Source organism: Rhincodon typus, unplaced genomic scaffold (genome assembly GCF_021869965.1).
Source record: "Rhincodon typus isolate 14 unplaced genomic scaffold, sRhiTyp1.1 hic_rhity00002382, whole genome shotgun sequence".
Lineage (NCBI taxonomy): Eukaryota > Metazoa > Chordata > Chondrichthyes > Orectolobiformes > Rhincodontidae > Rhincodon > Rhincodon typus.
Genome location: NW_025968020.1, coordinates 6,139 through 25,000, shown reverse-complemented (window position 1 = coordinate 25,000; position 18,862 = coordinate 6,139). Strand labels below are relative to the sequence as shown.

At 41.3% G+C, this 18,862-nt stretch overlaps 1 protein-coding gene across 3 annotated transcripts; it reads right to left on the bottom strand.

The window, feature by feature from the left end:
* Positions 1-172: 172 nt before the first annotated feature.
* On the bottom strand, positions 173-18,602 carry LOC109935019 (voltage-dependent anion-selective channel protein 2). Of its 3 annotated transcripts, none has more exons than XM_048593134.1 (6): positions 18,515-18,569; positions 9,752-9,823; positions 4,670-4,719; positions 895-1,047; positions 519-571; positions 173-427 (listed from the first exon to the last, which is right to left on the bottom strand). In XM_048593134.1, exons 2-6 carry the CDS (start codon positions 9,816-9,818, stop codon positions 196-198), a joined length of 555 nt encoding a protein of 184 aa, XP_048449091.1. In that variant the 5' UTR covers positions 9,819-9,823; positions 18,515-18,569; the 3' UTR covers positions 173-195. The 3 variants fall into 3 exon arrangements, with proteins under 3 accessions (XP_048449091.1, XP_048449090.1, XP_048449089.1); XM_048593133.1 differs by having other exon boundaries at positions 18,465-18,545; XM_048593132.1 differs by having other exon boundaries at positions 174-427; positions 18,483-18,602.
* Between the last annotated feature and the right edge of the window lie 260 nt (positions 18,603-18,862).

Genomic DNA, 18,862 nt, shown 5'->3' with positions numbered 1-18,862 from the left:
CATTTGGTTTGGGTGGCTCAAGACAATAGCCTAATCCAAACCAGTGAAATAAAATGTTCAACTATTAGGAAGTGTTCCTGTCGCACAGCCCAAGCATTCATTATTTTAATATTTGCATTTGTACTATACAAGGGAAAATATATCAGCTTAAGTTCACTACCTCTTGATGGCTAAGTATCATAGCAATAGCAGAACTTACACATTAGTGTGCAACTGGAAATCACCAGTTTTGTAGCCAACTGCAAAGTTGTTCTGGGTCAGCTTTGACTTGGCCGTGTCAAAGGACATTTGATAACCAGCAAGCCATCCTTCATAACCAGCAACTGCTGAAGCATGGATTGCAGGGCCTGCAAAGTCAAAATCTACATCACAGCCCAGGTTGATATATTCACGCTTGTAGGCAGTCTTTACTCTGCCACTCTTCTTGCTGAAGACAGAAAATTGGGACAATTTAGTATCTAATACTCAAGACAATTCAGTTTAAAAAAAACTGTCCCATTTCTAATTGTTATACTTACCCAGTGTTAGGTGAAAAGGTGGTGTCAAACGTCAACTTTAGACCTTTGGCAAGCTAGTAAGAGGAAAAAAGGTAAGTTCTTCAGTGCACTATTCTAGGTAAAGACACTATTCTTTTCAGAGTTAATGCGATCATTCTCATTTAATTTCTTTAAAGCAACTTTTTATGTTAAGTGCCGATTGTTCTAAAAAGTGAAAAATTGCACAATACTGCACAAAACTATAACAGCACATCAACACCACCTAGGTGAGCCATAATGCTGACTGGCAAGTTGGCACAAGATATTGTTACTACCTTGCCTTCCTGATCTGTTCCCAACACAATCCAGCATAAACTAAGACCAATACTAGATTTGGATCTTTCACTCCAGTTGTTACCTGATCTTCAATTGCAATCTCTGTGCCCAAAGTGTTGTCAGTGTTCCACTTCTCTGTAAACGTGAGGCCATATTCAGACCACTTGTACTTGGTTTCCAAGCTTCCAGATACTTTACCACTTTCAGTGTTGGATGAACCTGAAGTTGTAAATTCCTGTCAATTTAGTGAAGAAAGTGAGAAATCAGGCCTTTTCCATTCAGTTTCATTCATTTGCAAATACATTGTATTTACCCGTCAAAGAAAACAGTGATTTACACTTGCCTTTAAACAAAGCAATTTAACAGGGTTTTGCAGATTACAAATGGATATCATTTTATAATTTATAGCTATTAGGCACAGATCCAATTAAGTTTCTAATAAATTCACATCCAGTTCTACAATAAAAAAAATTTCCCTGGGGACAAATGCTGACTTTTATTCAATGCAACACCTCAATGTCAACATCCCAAAGTAGTCTGGAAAAACATTGGGAAGAGCCTCATCTCAGCTATGTTAGCCAATCTTAGCTTGGAGAGCTTAAGAGCATTTCAAGCACATGGTACCTTCAGGTGCGTGGATGGCAAGGGATAACGTTGCAGCTCCCAGAGCCCACCCAGTCCAATGGCATCCACAATATGCCTATGAACAGTAGTCACTGCTTCAAAAAAAAAAGTGAATGGCATATAGGACAGCTGGGGGCATCATTACATCCTGTCTAAGGTTGTTGGCAAAGTGTGATGGAGAAAAACACCCAGAGATTACAGTAGCCAAAGGCCAAAACCAGTTCCAGAAGGTACCATATGCCTTACTCAATATTTCAATTGGCAAATACTACCAAAGTAAGTTCTATCAGTGATCCCCTCCCAAAAAAGACACTCAATTCAATGTTGTAAAGCACAACTTTAGAAAATTCCATTTCTTCTAGTATTAATAGGGTGAGGTGAAGTATGATGACAGGGACTGAGTTTTTAAAAAAAGATTCACTTGGGAGATGTGGTTATCACTGGCTGGGCCAGCATTCACTGCCTGTCCCTAGTTGCCTTTGAGAAGGTGGTGATGAGCTGTGTAGATATATTAAGCCTGAATGGCCTGATTTGGTGTTGGAAAACTATGGATTTCTATGTAACAGAGGCACAACAAAAGAAAGAAGTAGTTAAATACTAGACAACAAGGTGCAAGGCTGGATGAACACAGCAGGCCAAGCAGCATCATAGGAGCAGAGAGGCTGACGTTTCGGGCCTAGACCCTTCATCAGAAAAGGGGGAGGGGAAGGGGGTTTTGAAATAAATAGGGAGAGAGTGGGAGGCGGATAGAAGAGGGATGGAGGAGAGGATAGGTGGAGAAGAAACAAACAGGTCGAAGAGGCGGGGATGGGGCCAGGAAAGGTGAGTGTAGGTAGGGAGTTAGGAAGGGGATAGGTCAGTCCAGGGAGGACGGACAGGTCAAGGGGGCGGGATGAGGTAGGTCGGTAGGAGATGGAGGTGCGGCTTGAGGTGGGAGGAGCGGATAGGTGGGAGGAAGAACAGGTTAGGGAGGCAGGGACGAGCTGGACTGGTTTTGGGATGCGGTGGGGGGAGGGGAGATTTTGAAACTTGTGAAATCCACATTGATACCATTGGGCTGCAGGGTTCCCAAGCGGAATATGAGTTGCTGTTCCTGCAACCTTCGGGTGGCATCGTTGTGGCACTGCAGGAGGCCCAGGATGGACATGTCGTCTGAGGAATGGGAGGGGGAGTTGAAATGGTTCGCGACTGGGAGGTGCAGTTGTTTGTTGCGAACCGAGCGTAGGTGTTCTGCAAAGCGGTTAAATACTGTAAGGATCTCTATTTACAGAGAGTATGGGAAGAATTGTTATGCCTCACATGCACTTCACTGCTCAATGTTTAATCACCCTAAATAACACAAACAGTTGACCAGAATTAACAACTGATCCCAGTTTGTTACATGGCCCCGTTACAGGCAAGGTCCAAGCAGTTTCTATAAAACGCTGGATTCAAGGAAAGATAAATAGGGGGCACAATTCTAAGGCGGGGAGGAGTGGTTGCTGCAGGAATAGACAGACCTGGGCATATACATGCACAGATCATTTAGAGTGACAGGACAGAGACAGCAACCACAGCTTTATTAATATGGGCATAGAATACAAGAGCAAGGCAGGTGACGTTGAACTTACACAAGACATTTGTTAGACCTCAGCTGGAATATTGTGTACAACAAGGGTGCCACATTATCAGAAGGATGTGAATGCATTGGACAGTGTGCAGAAGCTGTTTATAAGAATGGTCCCAAAGATAAGGAATTTCAGTCATGAAGACAGACTCGAGGTTAGGACTGTTCGCCTTGAACAGAAGGCAGCCAAAGGGAAATCTGATAGAGGCTTTCAAAATCATGAACAGGTTACATAGTAGATAGGGATAGTGCTCTTACAAAAGAAAATAAGAACAAGAGGGCATAGATTTGAAGTGACTTGCAAATGAAACAAGGGTAAAATAAGAAATACAACAAATCTCAATGAACAATTACAGTTTGAAATACATAGACTGGAAGTGTGGTGGAGGTATGTTCAACTGAGGCATTCAAGAGGGCACTTGATAATTATTTGGATAAAAATAAAGTGCAAGAGTATGGGAAGAAGGCAGGAGGCTGGCATCAGATAATGATGCTCATTTTAATAACCCAGTGCGGCAAAATGGGCTGAACGGCCTCCTCGTGCAACTGTAACATTGTTTTCATCTGGTTGAAGCTCTTTGAAATCAATGTCATTTCAATTAGACACCAAAGGATCCATCATGACTGACTGTACTTTCATTTAAAACATCTCACTCTACGTGCCTCCGTCCAACATTGAGGGGGAACAGACAAACATCAAGTATGATAAACTACAAACATACAATGCATCAAATATACACACACTTCAATATTATCACATCATTGCTCTGAATCAGCTTATAACGGTTTTTAAGTATTTCTTCAAGGGATGTGGGCATCATTGACTTGGCCAGAATTTATTGCCCATCCCCAATTACCGTAGATGTGGCGGTGACAGTGAGCTACCTTCTTGAACGGGTGCAAATATATCTGCAGTGTTATGACTCGAGTTCCAAGACTTGAACCTAGCTACAACAATGGAACTGCCACTCAGTTTCAGGTCAGGATGGTGAGTGGCTTGTCTTATGGGGAAATGTTAGACAGGCTAGCTTTGCATCATCTGGTGTTTAGGACAAACAAGAGACAACTTAAATGATCCTGAAGGGTCTTGACAGGGTCCAATAAGACATTTCCTATTTAGGATGAAGAACTGGGAATTATCGTTTCAAACAAATAAGCGATTGCTCATCTAAAACAGACAAAGACAGCAAATTTTTTCCCCCTCAGGGTAAAGAATTTTGGGACTCTGCTTCCACCACCTTTTGAATATTCAAGACAAAGGCGGATAGATTCTTGATAATTAAAAGGGAGTGAAAGGTTCTCAGGGATAGACTTGCATGTGGAATAATCAGTTCAGCTGTGATATTACTGAATAGCAGCACAGGCTTGAGGAGTGAAATGGCCTACTCTCAATTTGTACATTTGTATGTTATCTACCTTAAAAGCTGGCTTTCCACCCTTCCACTGATGAAAATGGTTTCTCACTACTCATGCTGCTCAGATCCCTCAGTATTGAGCAAATGCTGCTGAACAGCTCCTCTGGATGCTGTTCGGCAAAATATCCATAATATTGATTAACAGCACATTTATCCATTTACATATCTGTCAAATAATTTTTAAAGTGCAGATAAGAATTAACTGATCTTACCACTCCACTTTGTGACTTGGTTTTGACTTCAAGCTTTATCAAACCAAACCCTGGAAAACAGAAGAATCACATCACCAATGCCCTCTGAATTCTAATGAGGTACATCTGCACAGATTAGTCACCAGTTGAAACAGATCCTATACAAATTGCTATTAGCAAAGCAAAATGTCCCACATTAGCAAAAAAATGAATCTTTAATACCAAACATACTATCCCTAATCCTATTTGGCCCCTTCAGGTTACAATACTTTGAGTCACTTGTAAATTTACACAGTCGCTGTGTCTCCAGGTTGGCAAAGCTGCTTTCTTCCTCTCTCTCTGGATGGTCAGCTGTTCTCTGCCTCTCGTCATGTCTGACCTAAAACGTCACCTCCTTTACACCGATAAAACCTTTAGTTCTCTCAGGGCAGTGACTTGAAAGAAATTCAGGGATTTACATATACATATTAATCAATTAAAACCTCCTAACCGATTAAAGATTTAACAGCATCTTTAGGTTTGATACATCCTCAGTTGCGTGACCCTTTGATCTTTTACTTATAAATTCTGCGCACTGTGTGCTTCTTTCTCACTTCACCTGACATTGGGGTTGTGCTCCAAAAGCTTGTGCTTTCAAATAAACCTGTTGGGCTATAAACCAGGTGTTGTGATTTCTGACCTTGCCTCACCATGCTGTTCTCGTCAGAAGACAGAGTGTGGGGTCTGCAGGGGAGCCCTGTTTTTATACTTTCTAGATGGTTTTCTGGAACTTTCTAGACTTCTGGCCAAACAAAGAGAGATACACTTAATTTTAAACAACAGTCAATCATTTAGATGGCATGCTATTGTTAGATTCTTTGTGTAGCAGGACCCAGTGCCTTTCTACCCGAGCTCTCCTTTGTTTAGGGGATGTGTTGTTGGGGTCTGTCTGTCCGTCCAGATGAACTATTGCCCTTTACATTATGTTAATGTTATAGCACCTGGCTGCTGTGTTTGCATGTGGGTTTTGTGATTTCAGAGTTTTACTTGGCCAATGTACCCAGCATCCCTTGCTGTTTGGCCAAGTTAGCAATGTGTGTTTTAGCAGCCAGGAGACTACTACAGCACATAATAGATATCTTTTCTTTAAAATTCACTTATGGTCATTGTCATTGCTGGCTGCAGCATTTATTGACCATTCCCAGCCATTGTCAAAGTGGTGGCAGCTCACTGCCGGTTTGAACTTCTACAGTACATTTAAAACAGCATTAAGAGGAAGTTCTAGTATTTTAACTCAGCAACACTAAAGGAATGGTGATATATTTCCAAATCAGGACGGTGAATGGCTTGGAGGGGAACTTGCAGGTGCTGGTGTGCCCATGTATCAACTGCACCTGTTCTTCTAGATGTACGTGGTCATGGGTTTGCAAGTGCTGTGGAAGCAGCTTTCAGGAATTCCTGCAGTGCTTTTATACCTGGCGTATATTGCTGTTACTGTGCTCATCACTGGAGGAGGGAGTAAATATTTGACAGTGTAGAGCCAGAAGAGCTGCTTTGTCCTGAAGGTGACAAGTTGCTCAAGTGTTGTTTGAGCTGCATTCATCCGAGCAAGTAGGAATTTTCCATAACCTCCCAAGCTGGTGCTTACAGATGAACGGGTTTTGGGAGTCAAATGAGTTACCTACCACGAGATCCCTAGCCTCTAATCTGCTCTTGCAGCCAGAATGTTTATATGGCTAATTAAGTTTAGGTTAAGTTAAGCAAATGCAAATTTTAGTAATTTTAATATAGACAGCAGCTTTAACACCAAGCACAACTGACTCATGAAAATTGGCATTTAGCAGTAAATACACAAACAACTTTAAATCTATAGTGACCAAAACCAAAAGCTTATATTACAATCATGCTGCTCAAATAGCCACCTCTGCACTGTCCTGCTAAACAGCTGGCTTTGAGACATAAAACATAAATACTGGCTTGATATCAATTCCAGGTCTCTCAATTACACTGCCATACAAACACTATTTTTAATCTGATCTCAGTGTGTCCATTTACATTATCACTTCTGCCATGTTACTAATTCTAAAAAAGTGTGATTTCAGTAAAATGGCAAGCCAATTGTATATGAGCAACTGAACGAGTCTATGAACCAGCCATTAGCTGGCAGACAGCATTGTTGCATTGGTATACATGTCAAAGGTGACACTTATTTATCACGAGTGCTGGTCTGGTTTGTCAGTGACCAAAGACTGTCAGAGTTTTCAGGCTGCATGCACAATTGAGTCAACCAGCAGCTGCCCCTTAATGCTGTATGCAGACAATAATTCTGCAATGTAAATTAAGTGCCATGGCCCAGACAGATGCTGAAGACAATACTTCTTGTAGGGATCTCACGAATCTGGTATCTGAAATAGGACTTCAGACTTAGATAAATTAGTGGATAAGAGGTCGGTCTGCCTGTTACTGCAGCCTTTCTTACTTGTCCAGCATGGCACTGGGTCATTTCTGACCCTCTAGTTTCACCATTTTAAGCAAAGATACTAACTCTAAAAAAATATCTTGCATACACTTGCAATACAGGGGAATACTGCACCTGTACATATTTAAACATCTACCACAAGAGGTAAAACAAAGCTTCACCAGCTCTGTTCATTTTATCATCTCAACCAAAATTCATGCCTTGTAAATAAGAATAGATAGCAAATTCCCAAAGTCAACATCTGGATATAGCTAACATACTGGACACCGATCTCGTGGTACAAAGTTCACTCATCAAGTTCCACAACTTCACTCTTGTACTGATCAAAACATTGTACAGTTGAGGCCTTCGTTTCACTATTAATAGAATAGCTGTTGGCCAATTTTGTTGTGCCAGAGCAGTGAAAAGGTGATTCAATTCTGACTGGAAGCCAGCCACACCTCATATGGGTGGGGTTAAAACCAACAAAACAAAACATAGGATCTATCCTAACCAAGTAAGAAAACAGAAAGCAAGTTATGAAGAAAAGCTTACAATACTAGATGTTTGGGTGGAGGAGAATATTCAAATTGTGAACAGTTGTTTGGACAAATAATGTACAACTGCTTTTCCTACTGTAACCATTAACTTGTAAGAACAAAATACAAAACAAATTCTGTGAACAACTGGGACGTTGAAATAAGTGAACACCGTGGAATATGTTACTTAATTGGGGGCGGGGGGGTGGGGAACGTTTTACACTTCATTACATAGCCAATTTCCTTCTAAAGTACGTACATTACCTTGGTCCAGGCACTCCCCACCTACAGCCGGGACACAAACCACGCCCCCCTACCTCTTCAGAAACTTTCAGTTTTCTGGCCCCCAGCCCTTCATCTTTACTATGGATGTTCAATCCCTATACAAGTCCATACCCCACAAGGACGGCCTACAGTTCTTCCCTCTCCAACAGACCTAGCCGGTTCCCCCCCACCAATACCCTCCCCTGCCTTGAACTAGTCCTCTCAGTCAATCTTTTCCTTCAATTCTTCCCGCTTTCTCCAAATCTAGGGGGTTGCCATGATAACTCACATGGGCTCCCAGATACACCTGCCTCTGTCGGTTATGTTGAACAGTCCGTCTTCAGTACATACACCTATACTGTTCCCCAACTCTTCCGCCGTTACATTGAACACTGCATCGGTGCTGCATCCTGCACCCAGGCTGAACTGGAGCAGTTCATCAACTTCGCTAACAACTTCCACCCTGCCCTCAAATCCACTTGGTCTATCTCAGACACCTCCCTCTCCTTTCTTGACCTCTGCCATCAGAAATGGGAACAGTTTACAGACCAACATTTACTATAAACCCATAGACTCCCACAGCTACCTAGACTACATCTCCTTCCACACTATCCTGGAAAAACTCCATCCTATTTTCGCAATTCCTCCATCGCCATCACATCTGCTCTGACGAGGAGATGACGTTCCACTCCCAGAGGTCCTTTTCCAAACAACGCTCTTTCCTCTGCACCTCCACCCTCGTCATCCAGACAGCCCTCCATAGCTCTAAACCACATCCCCCCCATAATAAAGATAGGGTCCCCCTTGTCCTCACTTTCCACACAACCAGCCTCCGCATCCAACATATCATCCTCAAACACTTCCGCCAACTCCATTTAGACCCCACCACCCAGAACATCTTCCACTGTCCACGCTTCTCTGCCTTCTGCAAGGACCATTCCTTCCGCCATTCCTTAGTTCAAGCCATACTCTCCAATCCTCCCCGAACCTTCCCCTGAAAGCGTAGAAGATGCAACACCTATCCATACGCTACCTCCCTCACCTCCATCCAGGGCTCTAAAACAGTCCTTCCAGGTGAGACAGAGCTTCACCTGCATCTCCTCCAACCTAGTCTATTGCATCCAGTGCTCTCGATGTGGCCTTCTCTACATCAGTGAGACCAAACGTAGACTAGGTGTCCGTTTCACCAAGCATCCTAGCCTGGCCTGTAACAGCCAGCCTAACCTTCCGGTCACTGCCCATTTCAACGCCGCCCCCACGCCTCCCAACTGCCCCTCCGACATGTCTGTCCTTGGCCTCCTCCAGTGTTGCAGCGATTCAGAACGCAAATTTTAGGAACAGCTTATCTTCCTCCTGGGCAGCCTACAGCCCAGAAGACTCAACATGGAGTTTTCTAATTTCAAATAACCTTCCCAGCCATCCCCCAGCTCCACCCCCATATCCTCCTTTCCATTTCACCTGCTGACCCTCCCTTCCATCAACCAACCAGGGTGTACCTACTACCTGTGTCCACTATCACCACCAATCTGCTACATCCCTCTTTCCCCACCCACACCCCTCTCCCCTTTATCTGCAGCTCCCCTGACAAACACATCCAGTTCTGAAGGGTAATACACAAAATGTTGACTTCTCTCCTTCAAATGCTGCCTGACTTGCTGTGTTCTTCCAGCCTCCTGTTTGTCTACATTAAATACAGGAAACTGGGTACAAAAATGGATTAGTCAAAAGCCAGAGACAGAGCTACATGGTGTGATTAGCTGATCTGAAACCTAACTGAACAGCATTAAAGACAGCAAAAAGAAAGGAGAAAGTTAGAAGTTAACCTAATAAATTTTATAAATGCTGAATATAAAAATACCATACCATAGCCCTTGTTGAAAATATCTCTGGCCGCCTTGCCAAGGTCTGCATATGATGGAGGTACAGCCATTCTACCTGTTGAGGACAAAAAATAATGCAACAATTGACCAAAATGTCACAGAGCTTCCATTTGTTCTCTCTCCCACTCCTCTGCACTCGCTCAAAATCTTTTCTGTCATTACCTTTTTCCAGTTGTCAAAGATAACTGATCTGAAATGTTAATTGTTTCTCTCTTCACAAATGTGGCCAGACTGGTTAATTTCCAGACTTCGTTTTAAACAAACGATTTACCACCCAAAAACAAACTACATCATTACTAAACCGAACAGTTCTGTTTAGGAATTCCCCAGGAAATTACTCCAAGATTGTAACTACCTCTACACCTCACAGAACTGCAATGAGATTGCTCAAAAGATGAAAGTTGGTACTAAGCTTTGCATTAGGTGACAATGTGCAGCTGACAGCAGTTTAACAACTGCAGAAACTGACAGGAAAAGAAAGGCACAACAGGCATCTGTAGGGTTACATTATGAAGAGAGGGTTGCATAGACTAGGCATCTATTCTCTTTAGTACAGAAGATTAATGGGTGATCTAATGGAGATTTTTTTTAATTGTAGAATTTTTCTCCAAAGACAGTCCAGAACAAGGAAAATAAAATAAGAGCTAGGCCATTCAAAGATCAATATCAGGAAGCGTTTAATATTAAAAAAAGCAAATCAAATGAAGGGAAGGTACAAACCATCTATTTAAAAGAAAAAATTAATGTAGCTAAATGGCCTACTCCTGTTCCCAAAACCCCATCTCCAAAAGGGAGTTTGAAAGCAACTTCCACAATTGGAAATGCAGCAAATATTGGCAATACAAGTTTAAAATGTTAGGTTTGTGTTGCGAATAGCCCTCAAATATTCCTAAAACCAGTTTAAGTACTGAAGAGGATGTTAGTGGTAGATACGAGATTAGTTTTAGATAACTTAAGCAAAGAGTCAAGGGCCAAACGGCTTCCCTTCTGTGCTGTAACTTCAACATTTGAAAAGGTTTCTAACCTGAACAAAGCATTGTCTGCTTTTCAGCGTAATGTAAATACAGTATCACACTTTCAGCAAATAAAACTCAGTAACACCCCTGACAAAATTTAAAGGCACAAAAGCCAAACCTGGCCTTCCCAAGCTAGTCCTGGAAAACAGGAAGGTTTATCAGGATTAAGTGATAAACCTTCAATCAGGATCGTGGGCAAGAAAACTGCCAACATCCCTTGCAATGTAAGAAGTTAAGTCTTTGGAAAAAGTGGGTTCATTAACCATTTAATTTTTGACTAAATGACACCCGAGATTTCCTACAGAAAATATCCACCAGTAGCTCAATATACTAAAATACTGTCCCTCAACCACTAAGCAACAAAGCTACATATAGTGCTATTCTATTACTCCTCACTACTGGACAAATAACATTGAAATATGCAATCCAGTTATACAGCCTTAAATGCAATATAATAATCAGATCATAAGCCCTCTAGTCACAAGGCTTTTAATAACTTACATATTTGATTTGGCCTATTACATTTGATATAATAGCCAACAGCAAACATCCTGCAAGACTCTAGGACAAAGGACAGATAGATGATGACCAAAACTCAACCACCAGGCCAGGATTAAATAGCATCTTACTTTAAAACTAAAAAGAACCCCAATGGTTTCTTCCTTCTCTAACAACCCAAGTTTGTAGCTGCAGTCAGTGGAATCCTGGCCTGTCAAAGAGTAAATACAGAAGCTTGCCAGGTAGCTCTAAATATTTCACCATTTTATTCTGCAATGCTCATTGCCAAAAAAACACTAACTTCCCCTGCAATCTCCTCTACTCTATTCTTCACAGCCATCCCTCCCCTAAATAAGGTAAATCATATGCTATTTAAATATTGCAAAGAGATAGCCTACTTCTGTTCTCCTCACTTGAGGTAGCTGCTAGAAGGGTCACACAGAAGTGTGAACCAATTTAATTTGTTGAATTTAAACACATTTCAGCAACGTAGTTGAAATTAAAAACACAGTACATGAAAACAAATACAGCAGTGCACAAAATGCACTGAATCTGGCTACTGACAATTAAGAAACATCTTATACAATTCTACAAACATTCAATCTTAAATAAATATCCTAGCCCTTCACTGCACAGCAAGAACACATTCAAAAATCAATAATCCGTTTTTGATCTTGAAATATTATCTAGAAATTGAAAATTGCAGCGAGTGCATCTTTGCACAAATATCAAATGATTTAAAGTGCGTGCGTTCCTCTCACTCCTCTCTCCACTCCCTGTGCCCATTCATCCACCACGGTTTTGTTTTAGTTGCAGCCATTTCTCAAAAAAAATCTAAAACAAGAAAGATTGATTATTGATCATCAAATCTGTCATTTTATAAAACTTTCCTTCAGCTGTGCTTTACCCCAGCAGTGAAGCAAGGGGATCGTAGACACAGGTGACGGAGTGGGAAGAGGAGTTGAACCCTCCTGGGCGACAAGGGCCATAAACAGATGAAAGGGTTGAGGAAGGGTGGCTTTCATTTAGTAACAAAATTTTCATCCTCTTTGGACACTGCTTCACTATGTGAAGTGAGGTAATCAGCAACATGCAAAACAAAAATAGCATTAAGTCTATTAAAAACTTGACTCAAAAAAATAGGCGCAACCATGCACACTATTTTCTCCATTGAGAACGCTAACTCCTACAATTGGCAAGAAGACTAACCAAAGTATGGCCAATGTACACAGTGAAGAATAACTTCAATGTTAATTTCCAATGCATGTGTATGCTCTAGTTACCTCCCACAACTTCCATGGTATAAGACCAGCTGTCACTTTGTCTTAGCCTGCCTAGCAATAGTAATTGCCTGACGGAAGTTAGTCTACAAGCAAAATAAATTTGAAAAGTACATCTTTTAATTCCTGTGTCATACAAGCAAAATACTCATGCTCTTCTTTACATGGGTGGGGTGTCCGTTTACAATGCAGGATAACAAAACCAGAGTGAAAAATTGCTACTAAGATTCAAGCTATTTGCCAACAAGTTGCTTCATTACTTAGAAATTTAAAAAGCAGCCCTTCTTGTTAATGTCTGCAACTGCAGATATTTATCCTTGACTGGACAAATGCAAAGAAGATTTAAAAATTCAACTAGTGTACAATTCAGTGGAAAATCTCATTGCCAGGATTGAAACTGAGGAACCTCCACAATCAATATTACTGTGGTGAGGAAGGTAAAGCTAAACAATATACCATGGTTTCTTTCACTGGTTTTAAGCCAGATTAAAAAATGACAAGATATGTAAGGGGAATATGATCCTGAAACTCACTCCCTGGAGTTCGATGGTCATGAACAGTGCAGAAACAAGGAGTGTAAGAGTAAGGCACATTGATCAAGTTAATCCATTCTGATAAATAATACCACTGACGAAACAAAATGGAAGTAGCATATATTCTGAAAGATGTACCAGATTTCGCTCCCAGTATAGATTCTATCTAGAATAAAATAAATGTTTCATTTGACAGCCAATTTTTCTAGCTCAAATCCCCTAAGCATTTTCCTTTTTTCCTCCCAGACAAACTTGTTTACTTTTACTTTAATTATGTGGTCTATGCTCATCTGAGTCGACTTCATACGAAATTCCAATTGTACCATTCTGCACCCACTGTATAGACATCAATACCATGTCTTCTACTCTGGATTAGATGTACTTAGTTTCCTCAATTGTCCCTCCTGACTACAACTCAAGCTTTTGAATCTCAAAGCTGGCACCAGTCATTTGTCAATATTTGTTCAAACCGCTCCCCCCACCAACTGTCCTGCCTTATGCTTTCCAAGCAAGTCACAACCAAGAATGACACAGCTAATACAACATTTTTAGTAGATAAAAAGACAGAAAAGCAAAACCACTTGTCACAGTTGTGAAATGTAGAAAGAGAAAACAGTGCAGCAAGACTTGAAAGTTATTGTACATCTTTGATGATATTGACTAAAATCACTGCAGCTTCAACATGGACAGCAATTCTCAGCCGCTTAATAAAGAATATTGCCAAGAGCATCACGTACAGAATTGCTGAGTACTGCCATCTTTGCATTAGGTGTCAAATTGCACAGGATCACACGTTTCTGCAATTCTAGTAACCTTCTAGTTTAGGGATGGCAAATTTGAAAAGTATTTACAGGGTCATCATTTAACTGTGGTGAGACTATGGCATCATTGATGGAAACTAATTTTTAAAAACGTGACCCCAGTAGTGAGATGGAATACCAAAGCATGGACTGCCCTGTCAATATGCTTTATCCTTCAGAGAAATAACACTCTTACTGGCTCCACAATACCTCCCTCACTCAGAACAAACCGGCCTCCATTTCCATTTCTCGTGGTCAATAAGGATCAAGACGACAGTATCAGGGGAAAAAAAACCAATCTGGAAATATTGTTTGTCACAAGAGAATGTAACATAGCCGAATAACATTGCTTTACAAAAACTGTAATACCCTGTACTTGGTTTATGCCACAACAGCATTAACAGGGTGCATGTTGTTCATTATGTGAAGATAGATATTTTTGAATGCAAAGATTAAGGATATTCTTTTTTAAAAGACTTGATGGCGTGTAACAAACAGCAATCAGGAGTTTAGATGCTCCTTTCAGTGGAAATTGTGACTCACTGCTTCACTTGAGCAATACTAAAATGAAAGCCATGGAAATTAAGGAAATGGGAGGAGTAAGCCATTCAGCTCTTCCATTCAATACAACCACCCAACTCACCATCCTTTTACCACTTTCATCATCTACCCTTGAATCCCCTCACCCCCAAGTTATACCAAACTCACCACTCTCAAGAAATTTCCCCTCAACTGAGTCTTAAATGGCATATCCCATATCCTTAGACTATGACCACTTGCTCTGTACTCCCTAGTTATTGTAACATCCTTCCTGCATTTAACCTGTCTAATCCTGTTAGAACTTTGTAGATCCTACCTTATTTTCTAAACTCCAGTGAATATAGTCCTAACCGATCTAGTCTCTCTTCATAGGTTAGTCCTACCATCCCAAGAATCAATCAGTCTGGTACATCTTAGCTGAACCCTCTCTGTAGCCAGAACATCCTTCCTCATGAGACCAAAACTGCGCACAATATTGCAGGTGTGGTCTCACCAAGGACGAGTACGAATGCAGCAAGACATCCCTGCTCCTGTACTCAAATCCTCTTTCTGAATTACCATCCAGATAATAATCAGCCTTCCTGTCTTTGCTACCGGAGTGGATAACATTATATTTAATTCACATTATACTTCATCTGTCATGCACTTGCTCACTCTCAACCTGTCCAAATCACATTTGTAGTATTGCTGCATCTCCCTCTCAGTGCACCCTCCCAACCAGCTTAGTTTGCAAATTTGGAGATGTTACATTTCATTGCTGCATTAAAATTTATATATTGAAAACTGCTGGGATCCAAGCACTGACCACAAGGTACCCCACTAATCACTGTCTGCCACTCAGAAAAAGACCATTTCTTCTTTGTTTCCTATCTACCAACCTGTTCTCTATCCATGTCAGCACACCAGACCCAATCCTGGGCAGTTTAATTTTACATGCTAATCTCATAATGGGACCATATCAAAACTCTTCTTAACGTCCAGGTAAACCACATCGACGGGCTCCCCCTTAACTCTACAGTTACTGCATTGAAAAATTCCAGTAGATTAGTCAAGCTCTATTTCCCTTTTGTAAGTCCACTTTGACTTTGTCCAATCCTGTCACTGCTTTTAAAGTGTTCTGTTGTCAAATCTTATTATAACGAACTGTATCATTTTCCCCTCTTACTACTGTCAGGCTAACTGGTTTTCTCTGCAACTCCCTTTTATAAGTAGTTGGGTTACATCAGCTACTTTCCAATCTACAACTGTTCCAAAGTCTATTATAACCTTGAAAAAAAAAGACCACTAACACATCTACTACTTCTAGGGCCATTTCCTCAACTCTAGAAGGTAGATTACCAGGCCCCAGGGATTTATTGGCCTCTAATTCAATCAATTTCCCCAACTTTTGTTCCCTAATAATACCCATTTCCTTCAATTCTTCCAGTCACTACAGCATGTGTTTTTGGGACGTATTTGTGTCCTCCTGTGAAGGCAGAACCAAAATATGTATATATTAGCCATCTTTCCCTATTAAAAGTGCCCATTTGACTGTAAGATACCTACATTTGTCTTAAATATTCACTTTCCCTTCAAATACCTATGGAAGATTTTACAGTCAATCAGTTTCTACATTTCCTGCAAGCTTATTTTCAGTCTATTTTCCACCTCCTAAATCAATTCCTTTGTCTTCCTTTGCTGAAATCTGATTTGCTCCCAAATCCTCAGGTCTGTTGCTTTTCATGACCATTTTGTACACCTTTTCTTGGATCTAATATTCTAATTTCAGTCAGGCCACCTTTCCAGTTTTATTTTTGTGCCAGATAGGAATGAGCCACTGTTGCAGTTATTCCATGCACTCTTCAGCCCTTCTTTCATTATTTAAAATTCAAGAACAATTTTCAATAACTGCATATTTACTGGGTTGCTATTTTGATTTTTAAGTGTGCAAAACAAATTGAAATAGAGTGTAAAAGTATCAAATAACTACATCGAGAATAAAATTTTACTTTACAACATCTTTCACATTCAACCCAACAGCTTGTTAGTTAAAACGTAACTTGATCTACAATAACTTATTTAATGTTTGGATATAATTCCACTTGCACAACAATTGATTCCTTTGTAGCTAAAGGTTTACCGTGGACTCATTAAACAGGATCTGTTGGCAAAGTTACATGCCAAAGGATCTGAATTTCCTTAAAACATTGTAAACAAGTGCAAAAACAGAAGTTGCTGGAAAAGCTCAGCAGGTCTGGCAGCATCTGTGAAGGCAAAAAAAACAGAGTTAATGTTTCGGGTCTGGAGACCCTTCCTTAGAATAGTTCTGAGGAAGGATCACTGGACCTGAAACATTAACTCTGTTTTCTTTACAGATGCTGCCAGACCTGCTGAGCTTTTCCAGCAACTTCTGTTTTTGTTCCTGATTTACAGCATCTGCAGTTCTTTCGGTTTTTATATTGCAAATATTGTGATTTCTTAGAACCTTTACGTTACTAATATTTTAAAAAAATCAAAACTTTGAAACAAAACCAGCCACTTCAAAAATCAAAAGGTTTTACAAAAGTGCAATTGAATCAATTTGCCTACAACTATGGAAGTGTTTCAGAAAGGGCTGACAGTAGTTGATTCCATTGCAGATAAACCCCAGCGTCAGTAATGAGACACATTCAAATTAATCAAAAATATGGACATGAATAAAAAAATTATTCCTATCTCCTCTCTCCTACACTCTACATACGTACTTTTACAACTCATCAAGAATTCAAGTGAAATCGGTGTCTAAATTTGAGAGAAAAACTACACTAAGATTATGCAGCCATCGTAAGTAATCGGACAAGACTGATAAGGGATACCTACCCAACCACGGTTATCTCCAACAGCTGTAAAACAAGTAGTGCAAGCTGACAAATTCTTGATCTTTAAAGGCGGAGTAGAGTAAAGTGACAGAAATTTTGACTAATCTAATCTATTCTCAGGTAATTAGATTAGTATCAAATGACAAAAACACAAAATGCTAGAAAAGCTCAGCAGGGTTTGGCAGCTTCTGTGGAGAGAAATCAAAGTTAACGTTTCAGGTCGAGTGACCCTTCCTCAGTTCTGCCAGACCTGCCGAGCTTTTCCGGCTATTTCTATTTTTGTCTCTCGTTTACAGCTTCCGCAGTTCATTCGGTTTTTATGTTAATATTGGTGCTCGTTTCAAATAGAATGGCAAACCTAAGGAAAAATGTTGCCAATTCAATGCTAAAAAACTTTAAAGTATTTACTCTAGCCCCACTCCCTAATAACGAAACCGAAGAAGCATGTTTCATTTTCTTGTAAAACAGCAAAAAAAAAAAATCAGTCACTAGCTCACTATTAATACAGTAACAGAAAACAGAAATCTAATGGACACTGCAGGACAGACATCACAACATCACAGACGTAAAGAAAAGGCGTGACCCAAAAGAAACGCATGACATTCAGTCAGCCTCCCAAACGCACATGTCGTCCTTCTATGCAATGCAGCAATATTAGAATATTAACCCCTTAGGGAAAAGCCCTCAATAAATAAATCTTGGGACTTCCTACATTTGGTGGCAAGGCGAACAATCGGCACGTGGGAGGAATGAAATATTACAACTAGGTCAATGCAAATTCGGTGGGATGTGGCGGTGGTGAGGGAAGACGTTTAATTCAATGAGATTCAAGGGATGAAAAATCCAGGCACTGATCGTCAGGCCTAGCAGGATGCTGCTGAGGTCAAAGCGATCACCTTGACTCAATGGGAGGCTGCTGCTACTCTGGGCCCTAGAAACAGCGGCACCGGGTTATTGCCTGGAAAGACCTCAGTTCCATCTACCCAATACCCGACTCTCACAACCCGGCCCAGCAGCCCAAACACAGACGCCGGCGCCATTTTACACGGTTTAGATTTTAAACCGGAGCCCGGACTCCTCCTCGCCCCGACAAGGTGCCGATCACCACCATAGTCCCAGCCTCGCAAGGGTCCTTGCTGTTGAGACTGCACTCCCCTGCCCGAAGACAGCGATCACTGTAGGGTTTACTCACACTCCTAGCATCTATTACCTAGCTCTTTGCTCAGGCTCTGGAGCTCTCACCGGCTTTAAGGGCGAAGTGAAGGAGACAGCACCCGCGCCTGCGCACTGTCAAATAGCCGGAGAGGGAGGTGGGGCCAGAGCGGCTGGGCTTGCGCGCTGCCAACGAACCATCCGGGAGGAAGGAGGAGCGAGCTTTTGCGTCTGCGTACTGTTAAAACTGCCGAGTGTGAATCCGGGAACATTTCCAGCGCCTGCGCATTGTCAAAGTGTCGGGAAGGGCGGCGGGGCAAGTTTCAGCGCCTGCGCACTGTCAAAATGCCGTGTGTGGAGGCGCGGCCACTGCGGGGCCTACGCACTATCAAAGCGCCGGGATGCGTTGCGGGGAAACGTTCCAGCGCATGCGCATTG